Source organism: Megalobrama amblycephala, linkage group LG11, assembly GCF_018812025.1.
Source record: "Megalobrama amblycephala isolate DHTTF-2021 linkage group LG11, ASM1881202v1, whole genome shotgun sequence".
NCBI classification, from domain to species: Eukaryota; Metazoa; Chordata; class Actinopteri; order Cypriniformes; family Xenocyprididae; genus Megalobrama; species Megalobrama amblycephala.
The window spans coordinates 15,570,525-15,585,541 of record NC_063054.1 but is presented as its reverse complement, the minus strand read 5'-3'; the positions used below and the strand labels follow the sequence as shown (position 1 = coordinate 15,585,541).

Genomic DNA, 15,017 nt, shown 5'->3' with positions numbered 1-15,017 from the left:
GCGTCGAGAATACTTTTTGTGCGCAAAAACAAAACAAAAATAATTACTTTATTCAACAATATCTTCTCTTCTGTGTCATTGTCATACGTTGTTTACGTCCAGCGCTTCCAGGTTCTATGTCAGAACGCTGACTCATTATTGGCCGGCTCCTGCATCAGCATCACACGCATGCGTCGTGCTGCTCATTGGTGCAGCTTTGGCCAATACTGAGCCGGCATTCGGACGTAAACACGACATGTGCTTACTGAGTCACCCGCATAAAGATAATGACAGGGAAGAGAAGAGATTGTTGAATAAAGCCGTTATTTTTGTTTTGTTTTTGCGCACAAAAAGTATTCTTGTCGCTTCATAAAATTAAGGTTGAACCACTGTAGTCACGTCGACTGTTTTAACGATGTCTTTAGTACCTTTCTGGACCTTGAAAGTGTTGATTATGTTGCAGTCTATGAACAAGTAATATACCTTGGTATACTCTTGGATTTCATCAAAAATATCTTAATTTATGTTCTGAAGATGAACAAAGGTCTTATGGGTGTGAAACAACATGAGGGTGAGCAATTAATGACAGAATTTTCATTTTTGGAAAGAAGTATTTGCTGTTATTTGTTACTTACTATAGTAAGTACATGTAAGAAGTGTAACAGACACTGTAAAATAAAGTGTTACCAATTCTACTTGTGTGTTCCATGAAAAATTATAACAGTAGGCTATACGTGTTTGAAGCAACATGTATTCATTTTTGGGTGTACTTTTCCTTTAAGATATAATCAACTATGCCTTTTGTCTCCAAATTAAGTGTTTTGCCAACTTTTTTTCTGTTTCTGTATTTAAAAGTGGACATGGATCATATTTTGTTGAGATCGAAATGAACCAAATGTAAAAATAGTGTATCTTGACCCCCACGTGTGCATGGTGTCACAGCCTTTTTAATAATCGCATAAGGCCATATTATTCTTATTCATAATTGGGCAGCTCTAGTGCAGTTTCTAGTTAGAGTTGTGGTGTGATTCGCAGAACAGTTTTTTTTGTTTGTTTGTTTGTTTGTTTTTTTGGTACGTCGTGTACGACTTTGACTGAAAAATTTTGAAGACGTGGATTGTTCCTCATTTAAGACTTAAAGTGTAATATGGACTACAAACAACACAGGAATCACTTCCTTTTCCTTTGTGCATTAATCCTGAATGTCTTAACCCCTTTCTACTGTCCCTGCATATTTGTTGCTTGGCAGCTATAAGAAGTAAAGAAGATAAGAAAATAAGTGTACTAACAACTTACCATTGAACTCAAGGCTCTTAAGCCTTTTTTAAATGTTTGTGTCCTTATATTTGTGTTCTATTGTCCATAGGCCAAGTGGTTATCAGGCTGGGCCCCACATGCTTGGAATGGCTCCTGGAGGCCCCTACAACCATCCACCAAGCAACAGCTCAGCCAGGATGACCCCTCAAGGACCCTCCTACAACACAATGCCCACAGGTAAGCGTGAGAATTTCCACTGATATGTCAGTGTTTCAATGCGACAAGATTCTAAATGTTTCATGCATGAAAACTTGTGCAAGCTCGTTACAATTGCAAGATAACGCAAATGTCAAATAAAAATGAAACGTTTTCAGGATAAATAACAAGCGGGCAAATAACCGCTCTCTCCTTTATTCGAGAGAGGCAGAAATCGTGATCATGATTAAAATGTGATTTATAGTTTAGCCCTATCTGTAATATTTTTTTTTTTATGTTTTTGAAAGAATTCTCTTATGCTTTCCAAAGCAGCATTTATTTGATCAAAAATGCAATCATAACAATAATATTGTTACATATTACTATTTAAAAGAATTGTTTAATATTTTAATATTTTATAATGTAATTTATTCTTGTGAATAAGTTTTCAGCAGCCATTACTCCATCTTCAGTGTCACATGATCCTTCAGAAATCATTCTTATATGCTGAATTTGGTGCTCAAGAAACATCTTTTTATTAGTATCAAAACACTTAATATACTCATGGAAACTATGATGCATGTTTTTCAGGATACTTTGATAGATAAAACATTCAAAAGAATAGCATTTATTTGAATCTTACATAGGGTATATTGAGAATATTCAGTAAATCTGGTGTTTCATGCAGTATTTTGCCTTCAGTAAAGACAGAGATATTGATTCTGATCTTGATTCTGGGAATTTGCACCAAGTTGAGCCGTGCTTTTACAGTACAGATAGTTTGAACAGATAGCTTTGTTTGGAGGGTGTTGCTTAGATGATGCGTAGATCTCTGGATGGTGCAGTCTAAGAGTCTGAATTTCCTGTAGGGCCTATGACAGGCTCAGGGGACACCATGATGCCCACCGATCCCAAACAGAGAGCTGAGCACAAGGAGGAGGGCAGTACACCCACCACAGATCCCCCTAAGCCAAAGGTATGAAGAGATCTTTCTCTCTCTGACTCATTGAACATGTCCAGAAGATGCTCACAGATAACTCTAAATCCTTGAAAACGATAACAATACTCTAAAACCTTCTCTGTTGCAGACATAACAAGTGATAAAACTATTGTAGCCCAGTCCACATTGAAACGTCATTGGTCTAATCTCCTGTTTCACATTCTTGTATATTAAACATCATACACATTTTCTGATTGGCTGTGATTGTGTTGCATTGTGAAACATTTTAACTTTCATTGTTGACAGACAAATTGCTTGCTGCTGGAATCTTGCATTGTACATGGGACACGGTTTGAGAGTGAGAATTAAACATCATAAAAATATGGAATTTAATAATTGGTTATAGCCTAATAATTATAATAATACCCATTACCAAATCTAGATCACCAATTTGCTTCCAGCACAGACATGTTCGATGGCACACTGGTGAAAAACGAAACTTATAACCAAATATCAGACTTTTTCCCCCCAAATAATTTGTGAAGAATTGTAATCAAATTGATGTTAGAGCAAATATTTACACCCTACTGCTCGTAGCTCTTCTAATTTATCGTTTTGTTATTTACACTCTCTAAACTGAGTTCTGAAAGTATGTTGTTCTTGAACAGTGTTCCATTTCAGTGTTATTCAATAACCCAAGGAATATATTTCTGTCATAATGAGCGCACATCTAAGCTTTGGAAGACCTTGCTTCAATTTTTTCTATGTATAACTTGTTTTTTTCTCAGTCATTGCCTTTACTTTCATCAGAACTTCATTGTGTCATTAAGTTCAGCTTTCTCTTGATTGGCTGTGATATGGTGCACTAGCAGAGCATTCTCTCTGAACTCATCTCTCCATTCTCGCTTCTATGTCATTTTTTTCTGTTTTTGTTTCATTTGTAATTCGATGTGATGTTTTGTTTTGTCCCCTTACTGATTAGAAGGAAGTTGTTCTGTCACTTTAAATAATTCTCAAAGAATTTCCTCTGTTTTCTTTCTAGTTCAAGATAATCTCTATACTTTTTTCACCTCATGGCATCAATCAGCAACAGAGCACGGCTTTTAAATTTAACGTGTAGAAAACATCACAACAAATGGACGTGCCTTCAAATGTTGACCTTTTATGTCCTGTCCAGCTGGCTGCATTACAAGCTTTGTGTTGCTCTCCCTATTTCTGCTGACTTTCGTGTGTGTGTGTGTGTGTGTACGCACTCCTGTAATAAGTATAACAAGTCTAGACAAATAGCACAGAGCTACTTGAAAGGCATGAATTGAGCTTTCTTTAGTACAGCTCAGAGTGGTGCCACCTTCAGCCAGAACAAGAGCCATAGTGCAAAAAAAAGAGTGTGACAGAATAAGATTTGAAGTGTTATACACTAAGTTTTCCAGTCTTTTGCAAAACTTTCTGAATGCTTCTCATGCTAAAGACAGTAGGCTCACATGGGAGGTTTTTAGGACAGTGAATTGCAGGAGAATGTTTTTCGACCTATTGCAGATCAAGCTATCCTTTTCCACTGACAGGGTGCCAGTATTCATGCTGATTAGTGGTAATTTTGTTAACGAGAACTATGATGAAAAAAGGTTTGTCAACAAGATTTTTTCCCATGACTAAGAAGACACTGATGTCATTAAGCGATAACTGTGACTATCAACATGCAATATCATTTAAAAAAAAAAAGATGAGACTTTAAATTAAAACATTCAGTCATTCTGTGTTATGTCATGAGTTGCTTGTGCTGTTGGCTGCTACTAAATATGCGATCAAACCTTCTCAGTGATGAACTGTAATAAATCCAAACATGAATCTTGACTATATTGTTTGTGGTTGCTAAATTTGCTCTTGTTTTAATAGAAAAACATTAATGTAATTTGGAATTATTGGAATAACTATTAGATAAGTTTCTTGTTTTACCCATGTTCGTAATATGTAGAGTGCATTTATACTGTATAATAAATAGCCTACAATAAATCAGTACACTAGATGAGTAAAATAATCCTTGCATATAAGTAAACATTCTCTTGATTTGTGCTTATAGGTGAAAGTGCAGTAATCCTGATGAAATGTAAAAATAAATTTCTCAAATGACAACAACCGCTGCGATTATAATTTTGAGCAAAATAATCATTATTATCAGTTTAAGCATTATGCAGCATGACGAAAATGTGAAAAGTTTTCATTGACTAAAACTAGACTAAAATGCCCAGACATTTATTTGACTAAATCTTGACTAAACAAAAACAGGACAAGGTTGAGTAAATATGCTAAAAAAACAAAAAGTACATTTGACACAAGACTAAGACTGAATTAAAAAATAGCTGACAAAATTAACACTAGTCCTGATACACATTTCCAGTATTCACTGAGAGGAAGAAAAAAATAAATAAATTCTGAGCTGGAAAAATTGGCTCAGTACCAGCCCCTTAACCCTGCTGGTCCTGAACCAAGAGCTGCAGTAAAACATCCTTACCAAGTACACTTTTCAGAACAACTGGAGATTAAAGCCTATTCAGATCAACACAAATTTTTGGAATGAAAATTCAGTCTGATTTTTGCATTCAGTTTGTCTGTTGAAACCAGTGGAAAAAATTTCTAACACCCACTTAAAAAAGAAAGGAATCCAACAGTATCTACGTGTTTTCAGATACCCTTTCAGATTGTGTACTTGCTATGGTGTTTATCAAATAGCACTATATACAAGAGTACAGAGGCGAGAGCCGGTTCTGTATTCTTCCTCTGCTACTTTTCTTAGTAAAATAGTCTGTTCAAGTGCACCACCAATTTGTAGTTGTATATAACAGTAGGGACACCTGGTGCATGACAAAAAGTGCAAATCTTATTGGTTAGTCAGTTTTTGTTTTTTTTCGCAATGTGATAGAGAAGAGATTAGAACATCTCTCTATAAAACTGTTCATTCTGAACAGAAACATTAACAAATTCAAAGTAAAATGTTTATTGCACTGAATTTTCACATCTATTATTTGTCTTGGTGTAAACAGGCCTTTAATCTTTTTTTCAAGTTACATTGTTATGCCAGTAGGTGGTGAAAATCTACTGTTTTTACAACTGAGTCATTGAATAATTCATCCAATCAATTTGTTCAAAAACACTGAATCAAGAATGAAACGCTATTATTGTCTGTTGCTTGGAGATCCAACAGTTGGTTTTGCTTTGTTTAAAACTATTTTCATTGGCAGGCCAGATATAACTTCAATTATTGTGTGTAAAATCCAAATTACTCTGTATTAACTTGTTATTTATTGAACCTTTTGTATAAAAGCAGTATCCCACTCGAAATCATGCTCTTGGTCTGATTATCAGCACAGCTGTGCTTACCTACCACCAATTCCCTCTTGCTTGTGTAATCTGTACATTTCCTGCAAATTCCCTGCAAAACTTTCTTCATTTTATTTGTTTATATAACTTCATCAAAGCTAGTTTGCGATGGCATAAAGCTGATTCAGATTACTTTGTAAATTACTTCTTAGTAAAAAAAAAAAAACATGGGCCAGTTCTGGGAGAGTATTGCGCATCATTTGGTTGGACAAGGAGTAAAGGTGATTTGAAAGCTGTCTCTCACTATTAAATGTGTGTGGGTTTCTCTTTGTTCCTTATGTGTTCTCCATCACAGGACAACTACGGTTCTCAGTGTGTGTCCCAGCCTCCCACCCCTTCCCCTCTGTCCCCCAGCCCAGCTAGTCTGTCCTCTTATCAGGGGGACGACAGCGATAGCATTAGCAGCCCTGCCTGGCCAAAGAACCCCAGCAGCCCTGTAAGTGCCTCATGCACTTTTACTATCTTCTCTGTGCTTTCCTGCTTCTCTTTCTTCTTCTGTGATTATTTAGATCTCCTGTGTGAGCTGTTTTGACCGCAGATATGATGTAATTAGACTTTCTCATTATGACACTCTGTCTACCACAAGATTCTAATATTTTCCCCAATTTCTTTTCAGTTATATCCAGTGTTGGGGAATCTGTTTTAAAACTGTCACTTGCTAAGGCACAAGCTGTTCATAATAAGAATTTCAACTAGAGTCAAGTACAATTAGCTACACTACAAGCTACTCCATTGAAACTACATTATTATTGTCTTATGGTATTGTGTTTTTAAACGTATACAATTATATAATTTATACTTAAATCAGACCAGAATTTTTCTGGCACAGAAAAAAAAGAAAGTTTTTGAATGGTTGAATCTCAGTTTAGGTAACAGCATCATATAGAGCATTATTAATAGCATTGTAACCAATTTTAAAAAAATCGCTATAAAAAAAGGCCCATAAAAACATCAGGAGTTAGTTCAAGAAAATGAACAAACTGATTCACTACATCAAATCAGACTTTGCAATACTACATATGAGGGAACGGACAGTTTATTACATCTTGATTTAATTATTGAATTACTATCATCTATCAGGCTGAGTGCTCAATACATTGTGACAAAAATTGTGAGAAAGTAGCTTGTCTTTGGAAAAACTACACTATTTTGAGAACAGCTGAGCTACAAAAATGTCAGCAATTAGTTATGTCCCAACACTGTGTTTAACTTTAAATGATTCAAACTCAATTAACTTTGTGTTTGACAGCGGACACCATGATAAAAGAAAATATCCTTATTTTAACATTGAAAAAGAGGGATTGGGGAAGAGTTAACTGGTACATGGTGAAACAGCTTTTCATATTCAAGTTTTAATGAGAAAGTCCATTATTATTGATTTTGTGAAGTGTTGAGCCCTTTCATGATTCGTGGCAACGTTCGACAGTGTGGTAACTCAAAAAAAATGGCAAGCTACAGTGTTACATAACATATTATTATGTGACTATTGCCACGTTATCAACTTTCTTTGAAGGTTGAAGCAGAACATGAAGCTGAAAGGTTGTCTTTTTTTGAGACTCTTGCTTTATTAACGGGATAGTTCATCCAAAAATGACAATTCTGTTACAAATCAATTACTTACCTTCATGCCATCCAAAACCTATAAGATTACTGTATATCTTCGAAACATAATTGAAGATATTTTTGATTAAAACTTTAGAGATTTTTGTACTGCCATTGTACGGCCAATCAAGCTAAATATAAACATATTTTATTATAATTTGTGGCCAAAAGTAGTGCAAATATAAGACAACGTAATTTTAATTTTATGTCATTTAAATGTGGTTGTCACTCCTGACACTTTGCAGTGTGTAAGTGGCCAATTATCCTCTTAGCAGCTTGAAAAACATAACTTTTATTCAAATTGTTAATAAGTTATAAACAACACAAGCGAGCAAAGTGCACTTTCTTTATAATAACAAGCTGTCAGTCACTTCAGTGACTTCACAAGGTTCTTGCGAAAACTCCCGCTGAGTACGCCGCACAATGAATCTCTTATTTACATTGCGTCATGCTTTGTTGGGTATAATACGGGAACTCAGTGAGCGCTGAACAGAAACTTAGTTTTGAGCTGTATTGAGTGAATTCTGACTAAAACATTTCTGACTGGCTATTACATTTATGAACTCAACAGACATCTCTGTGATTGGCTACAATGCTCGATACTGCAAAAACACATTGTAAATAGAAACTTGACTCTCCTTAGACCGCAAACACAGATACATACAGGACCTTTTGAAAGCAGCAAGTCTGTACTTGGTAGCCTAAAAATTGTGGTTTAAATGTGGCCATAATGACATGGCATCGATTCTCAATTATGTGTGTGCCCAAAAACTGCAAGTTCTAATTCTGCAAGAACGCATGAGCCCCTGCCCCTTCCCCTCTGCTACATCACTGGTCACAATCACATCACTGGTGTATTCGCTGGTGACAGATAGTTTTTACCTTAAACTTCGGCATTGTTTGTCACTGCTGTCAAATTAAAACACTATTAAAATATCAACATAGAGCCAGCCTAATATAGGCAATAGTCCTACATTAAGCTTAGCAACAAGCAAGCGAGTCTGGCGTTTGTGTAAAACGAGCAAAAGTGCGGTTTTCCCGAATATCAGCACGATTGCAAATGTCATATTCATTTTAATAAAACAGTTCAATAAACAATACGATGATATTCATTTAAAATTTTAAACACAGTAATGTCAATTTTGACTTTTTGCTTCTTTTTTTACCTATGATAATTGTTCCAAACAAAGAAGAACAGTTGCTTCTTGCTGCACAGAGTGGTGTTCCTGAATTTGAACGAATCTGTGAATTGATTCTCTGACTCACTTATTAAGACTTGCTGCCACCTACTGGTGGTACTAGTTACTTTCTATAAATATATATATAGAGAGAAAGAGAGAGACAGACAGACAGAGAGAGAGAGAGAGAGAGAGAGAGAGAGAGAAAGTATTGTATCATATATATAAAAGTATCATTACAATTTTTCCTAATTTTGTATGTTAAAAATTTTAGATTTAAAACACTAATCTCATAACATTATTCATGCTCTAACTGCAGTGTAAATACATCTAAATAATAATAATATAACATAGTAATAATTTATAGTAATTATAAAAGACTTGAGCACTTGCCCTCCAAAATGTCTGTGCACGGTCCTGGCCATGCATCAATACTTATACCTGTCAGAAATGGTTTCAGTGCATCACAATCTGTAAATGAACTTTACCTGTATGAGACCGTCAGAATGGGGACATATTGAGCAATGCTGATAACATTTACTCTTAGGACAAAGAATGATGGGCTTCACAGTATGCGTGCAGGGTGTGTCGGTGGCGATATATCTTACTCTCTTCTGTATCCATCTACCCATCCACCCCAGAAGCACAGCACGGGGAACATGACGAATGAGAAAATAACACGACTGTATGACATGGGCTGTGAGTCTGAGAGGAGGGCATGGGTGGATCGCTACATCGCTTTCATGGAGGAGAGGGGCACGCCTGTCCCAAACCTGCCTTCAGTGGGCAAGAAGCCGCTGGATCTGTGCCGCCTCTACCTCTGTGTTCGAGAAATTGGAGGCTTGGCTATGGTGAGTAAAGTCTGGAAAGGCTGTTGCTGCAGTTCTGTGAGTGCTGCCGTGTTCGTGCTGGGGTTTTAAAGGAGCAGAGCTGTGAAATGCATGTTAAAGAACGGCGAAAGCTCTCATATCCTTCCTCATATCTGCCTCAACCTTCAACCACAGACATCAAAGAAACAGAGGGGGAAATTCGCTAAGAATACATTGCACCTGCTGATGGTGTTATTTATTTGCATATGCTCTCTGCATTGTTTTTGTGCCTAGGATCTTGCATAAGGTTCATGGAAAACAATATTCCAAAAGACAAAAAAATTGTTACAAAATACACAAACATCCTTTTATATCAGGGGTCTTCAACCTTTTTCAGGCCACATTAGTGGAAAGAAGACAGAAACTCCCTGCTACAAATTTTATAAAACTGAGTGTCATTTTTAAGCCTGGCCTATTATAACATGCATATAGTAACATATTGATTTAATATAGTAATACAGTAAATTATACATAATTACAAGAAACTAACTCTAACCCCAAACAAACCTATAGTAATTAATTAATTGTTAATTAATATTATTCAGTATTTGTGTAGTTACATTGCAACAAGGACACTATTTTAAGGTGTCTGTGTTACAATGTAATTAAATATTTCAGTACCGAGTAATAACAATTAAAGGTGGAGTCAGTAGAATTTCAAAAACACTGTTTGGAAGTTAGTCGAGCCGACACCAACAACAAACGTGTAACCAATCAGCATTAGGGGGCGTATGACAGTCGAGGAGAGAGAACGAGCAAAAGGGAGATTTGAGAAAAAAAAACGAAAAAAAAAAAAACTGCAGAACGAGAGATGATGAGACACAATACAAAAGAGCTCAAAAGAATATCACTGGAATGAATGTTTTTGACTGGGCAAGCATTTTAGGACCGCTTTTATATTAGAAAAGCTTTCCAGTCCTGAAGAGAACTAAGCGGGAAGGCCTGAAAACAGACGTGGAGGCTGCTTTCATTTTGCTTCACATGTAAGTAAAACTGGGTTTTGATTGTCTGGAGCTGCTTTGCTGTTGCCGACTATCAACAAACACTTTGTATTTACTCTTGTGTACTGTACGTTCATTTTTTGTGCTTCCTTGCGTTCGTTCATCAACTGAGCTTTATTTTTCGTGAAGCATTTTGTTGCATGTCAGCTGTGATAAACAGACATCCACTCGCATTGCGTGTGTAACACTGGCCAGATAGTGAGACTTGTGCAGGTAAACTACTGCACACTGACGACCACTAGAGAATGTGGTGTTTCGCGTCATTGTTAGTGCACTCGCCAACAGCGGTCAGGCCGGAGTTCGAGACCAACTCAGAGCAGGGTGTTTAGTATTTGAGTGTGTGTTTTGGAGGCGGAGCAAACGAAGAGAGGGGTGGGTTTGTTTGGGTTGATTTCAAATATCAACAATGTCCAACAGCATTTTTCAAAATCTACTTATCCCACCTTTAACTACATGTACTTAGGGTTTTAATTAGGGTTTGGTTTAGGGTTAGTCACATGTAATTATGCATAATTTATAATTATTACTACAGTAACAACATGTAATATGTGTAACAAGGACACTGTAAAATAAAGTGTTACCAAATAAAGTGTCACTACATATTAACATATTTACATTATTAATGCACTTTAAAACATTGCCTATCCTAGATTTAACTTGCAAAGGCATTAAAGCAATCTTATATTGTACTTTTCATGTACAAGTTATATACCTGTACATTTTAAATGCACTATTTTCTATTACATTTTATTTAAGAGGGGAAAATGAAACATTTAGCTTAAGTTTAGCTTCTCTAGCTTTATATTTGAGGTTAACAAATGCATTTTTTTAATATTATTTTTAACAAAAAATAAGTTTCAAAAAGATCAAATAATAACTGGAAGACTCCCTGCAGTATTGCCACAGACCCCCTGTTAAAGACCCCTGCTTTAAATAAAGCTTTTGTTTACTGCCAGCTTTCTGTGGGCAGTAATAGCGCAATGCTAATTATTTCTGGCTAACAGCGATCATGTTTGTGAATGCTGAGCATTCTATAATGAACCTCATTTACATAGGAAAGGGGTATGTTTATCCAAAAAAGAACTACAATGAATTGATTTTAAGACTTGTATAGCGCCTTGAGTAGTTAAACTGCGGGTGGCATGCGAATCAGTCACAGGGTTAGATGGCAGAACCACTTAGTGAATTGATTGTTTCTTGTATGGTTTTGATTGAAAATCTCTCCTCGAACAGGTAAATAAGAACAAGAAATGGAGAGAGCTGTCCACCCACCTGAATGTGGGAACATCCAGCAGCTCTGCTAGTTCCCTCAAGAAGCAGTACATCCAATACCTGTTTGCCTATGAGTGCAAGGTGGAACGTGGAGAGGAACCCCCACCTGATGCGTTCACCATGGGAGACAGCAAGAAGCAGCCACAGCAGGCCAAGATCCAGCCACCCTCACCTGGTGAAGAACTTTACAATGTTACTATGGGAAAAAAAAACTGTTAGACTGTAGTCAGAAAGCTTATATCCATCAAATAACTGGGCTTCATGTTTTATGTATTATGCCGTTTATTCAGGTTTAACACTTTATTTAGCCTTTTTTGTAGTTTTGAAATGATTTGATTTAGGAGCTCATTTAGTAGTGTTTATTTAAAAAAAAAAAGTGTTGAAATTGCGCTCGGTATATAATTTTTCGACAAACTTTAAACATGATATCTCAAATCATGTGGTTGATGAAAATTGTTCCATATACCTTTGTCAGGTTAGAGGCCATACTGTATTTAACGTGGAAGAAAATTATGCTGTGAGGGATACACTTGCAGTCTTTACAGTGGCACGCAATGTATAAAGGTCCGAGATCAAGACTTCTTTATGGAGTTTTTGTCAACTGAAAGTTTTTTCGAGTATTTCTATCCCTCACAGAATCGTTTTCATTCCTGTAAAAAAATAAATATGTATTACCCTGGCTAAGGTGTATTACTGTTATGGTCAAAAAACATTAAAAGAAAATGATTATAATGATCATAAAAACTCCCATATATTTTTATGATAATTTATCAAATTATCATAACTCCTATAGATTTACATTGACAGACCTGAGCTATATCTAAATATTAGAGAATTTTAAAATTATGTTTTCAAGGCCTGAAAAGTTCGAGAAATGAATAAAACCTCAAATAAAGTACTAAAAAGGCATGGAAATTTCTTTAGTGAACATGCGTTTCTTATGTTCAGTTCTAAAATATATAAAAATTGTCAGATAACAATCTTGTTGCTGAGAAAAGCAAGCAAAAAGTAAAACTACTTGCTTACAATCCATGGTGATGTTTGATTGTGTATTTTCTTTAGTCAGACCGGTTAAAAATCCTTGTCTAGTGACTTATCCTTATCAAATGACTGTAAACTTGAAGGAAAATTCACTGGTTAAAAACAACAACCCAAAAACCCTTGCAACCATCCTAGTATAGCCATCATGTTGGGCCAATTTTTCTATTGTTTTTTCCAAGTTACTTCGCTGTAATGGTGATGTGCTATAGCGTATTTGTCAATGATGCTACTGGAGTACGATATAATTTATGACATTCTTAGATTTATCTGCATCACTCGCATGTCGCTCTGGTCTTCCTGCCTTATAATGAATTCAGAAAGGCTCTAGACAGAGCTATAAATATCTGACAGGTGATTGAGTCAAACTGAGACTGATGGTGGGGGGAAGGGGTGAGAAAGAGAGCTGCCAAGCTGCTAGCTTAAGGATTCCCGTCCCCCCTCTTCCTGAGACTAATGACTGATGATGTCACAGGGAGCTGTCAAACAGCAGGGGAGGGATTCCCTGCAAGAAGATTAATGGGGGAGGAGTGTGGGATAAAAACAAAAGTGACCTCAGCCTGACCCCTCGCTCAATGCAGACCAGTGAGCCAGCACTTTTTTTCCATCTCTCTCTTTCTCCCGCCCTCTCCAACTCTTGGAATATGCGTAAGGTCATTGGCGGTCACACAGGCTGGAAGTGTTACAGCATAGCACCACGTATTGTTTACTTTCAGTGCTGAAAGATGATTTTGTGGCTGGCAGCAGATCAAGGACATGTAAAGCAGACACTCTTTCATTCCCTCGTTCTTTCATTCTACCCCAATTCTTTTTGTTCCCTGCGCTGAAATCTTTTGAAGTACCTTTTACTGCTCTGAGCTGCAGAGGAAAATGCAAATTGGTTTTATTACTTTGCATCAACTGAGCCGTAGAAATTTCAGACGTTATTAGGATGGTGTCCTTTTGTGCCATTGCATTTCTATGGAAATTAATAACTAGTGTATTCAAATGTTATTGGATTATGGAAATGCAGTCTGGGGATTGTAAGATTTGGGTTTCTTTCCCTGGAGCTTGGAAGAACTGATTAGGACTTTGTCATTTGCTTGTAGATTTATAAAATACCATTTAAGCACAATCAGAAAAAAAAAAAAAAATAAAAATAATAAATATATATATATATATATATATATATATATATATATATATATATAGAAAGTATTTTAAAATATTACACAAGCTTTTTTAATGAGGCTTTCACCGTTATTTAAATTTTGGTAATATGCAGTTCTTTATTTCATGATGGCAGGAATCAATTTTGATTCAGGAAATCACTATCCTGTTATGAAAACCATTTTCAGTGCATCTCCATTTATCATTCTATAAATAAATAAAAAAGTCGCATTGCAAAATCGAAATATATGCATCGAAATATGCCCTTTTACTCCCTAAACAAATGGAAGTGATCAATAAAGGGAACCTTTTTTGTGTCTGTGAGCAATAATTATTTTATATAATGTACCCCTTTTATACTCTTTTCAACAGCAAACTCAGGCTCTCTTCAAGGGCCGCAGACTCCTCAATCTACAGGCAGCAGCACCATGACAGAGATGCCAGGGGACCTAAAGCCACCAACACCAGCTACCACACCACATGGACAAGTGACGCCACAACCAACTGCCAGGTGGGCTAAATTAATGTAATATATTTTAGTGTTTTTACTCAAGTGTGTGCTTGTCTTGATTTGTTGTCCTTGTTTTACCCCAATTATTTAGAAACAGTGGTATTAGCGTGCAAGATCCGTTCTCCGAAGGCAGTGACCCAGCCTTCCAAAAGCGAGGCCCCATGCATGGAGGCGGCAGTGGAGATGCCACCTCTAGGATGCAGTTTGACACCAGTAAGGATCCCTATGGAGCTCCTAGGAAAGGTGTGTTGTTGCTATTGTAATTACTTACTGTTATGTGGGGCTGGGTTTACATTTCTACAATCTGCTCACTACTGCCTCCATGTGCTCCATTTATTAAAGCTGCATATTCATTATTTTCTTGGACACTGCTGCCATCTAGTGTCTGCAGGTTAAAGCCAGCATGAAATTCAAAATGGACCGTTTACTTTCTTAATAATACATGTTGCTGGAATAATTGTGAATTCATCAGTGTACTTTATCCTAGGGAAAATAATTTTTACCTGCATTATCTTTATTTAAAATGTTTTAAAAATGTGCTTTTCCGAAATTGCTTTATGCATATCCCAGTCACCATTTTGAATTCTCATCAGGTAGCGGCTCAAATAAATAAGGCCTGATTCCTGGGACACAATTTTTATTGCCTCCACA

General features: G+C 36.4%; 1 protein-coding gene across 1 annotated transcript in view; it reads left to right on the top strand.

Annotated features, from left to right (window-relative positions):
- The window catches only part of arid1b (AT rich interactive domain 1B (SWI1-like)), a 95,731-nt gene that overhangs the window by 74,736 nt on the left and 5,978 nt on the right, over nucleotides 1-15,017 (top strand). The window contains 7 exon segments of the mRNA XM_048206310.1: nucleotides 1,346-1,473; nucleotides 2,301-2,407; nucleotides 6,042-6,182; nucleotides 9,168-9,377; nucleotides 11,630-11,843; nucleotides 14,228-14,366; nucleotides 14,458-14,609. Coding sequence (XP_048062267.1) covers nucleotides 1,346-1,473; nucleotides 2,301-2,407; nucleotides 6,042-6,182; nucleotides 9,168-9,377; nucleotides 11,630-11,843; nucleotides 14,228-14,366; nucleotides 14,458-14,609 — 1,091 coding nt within the window.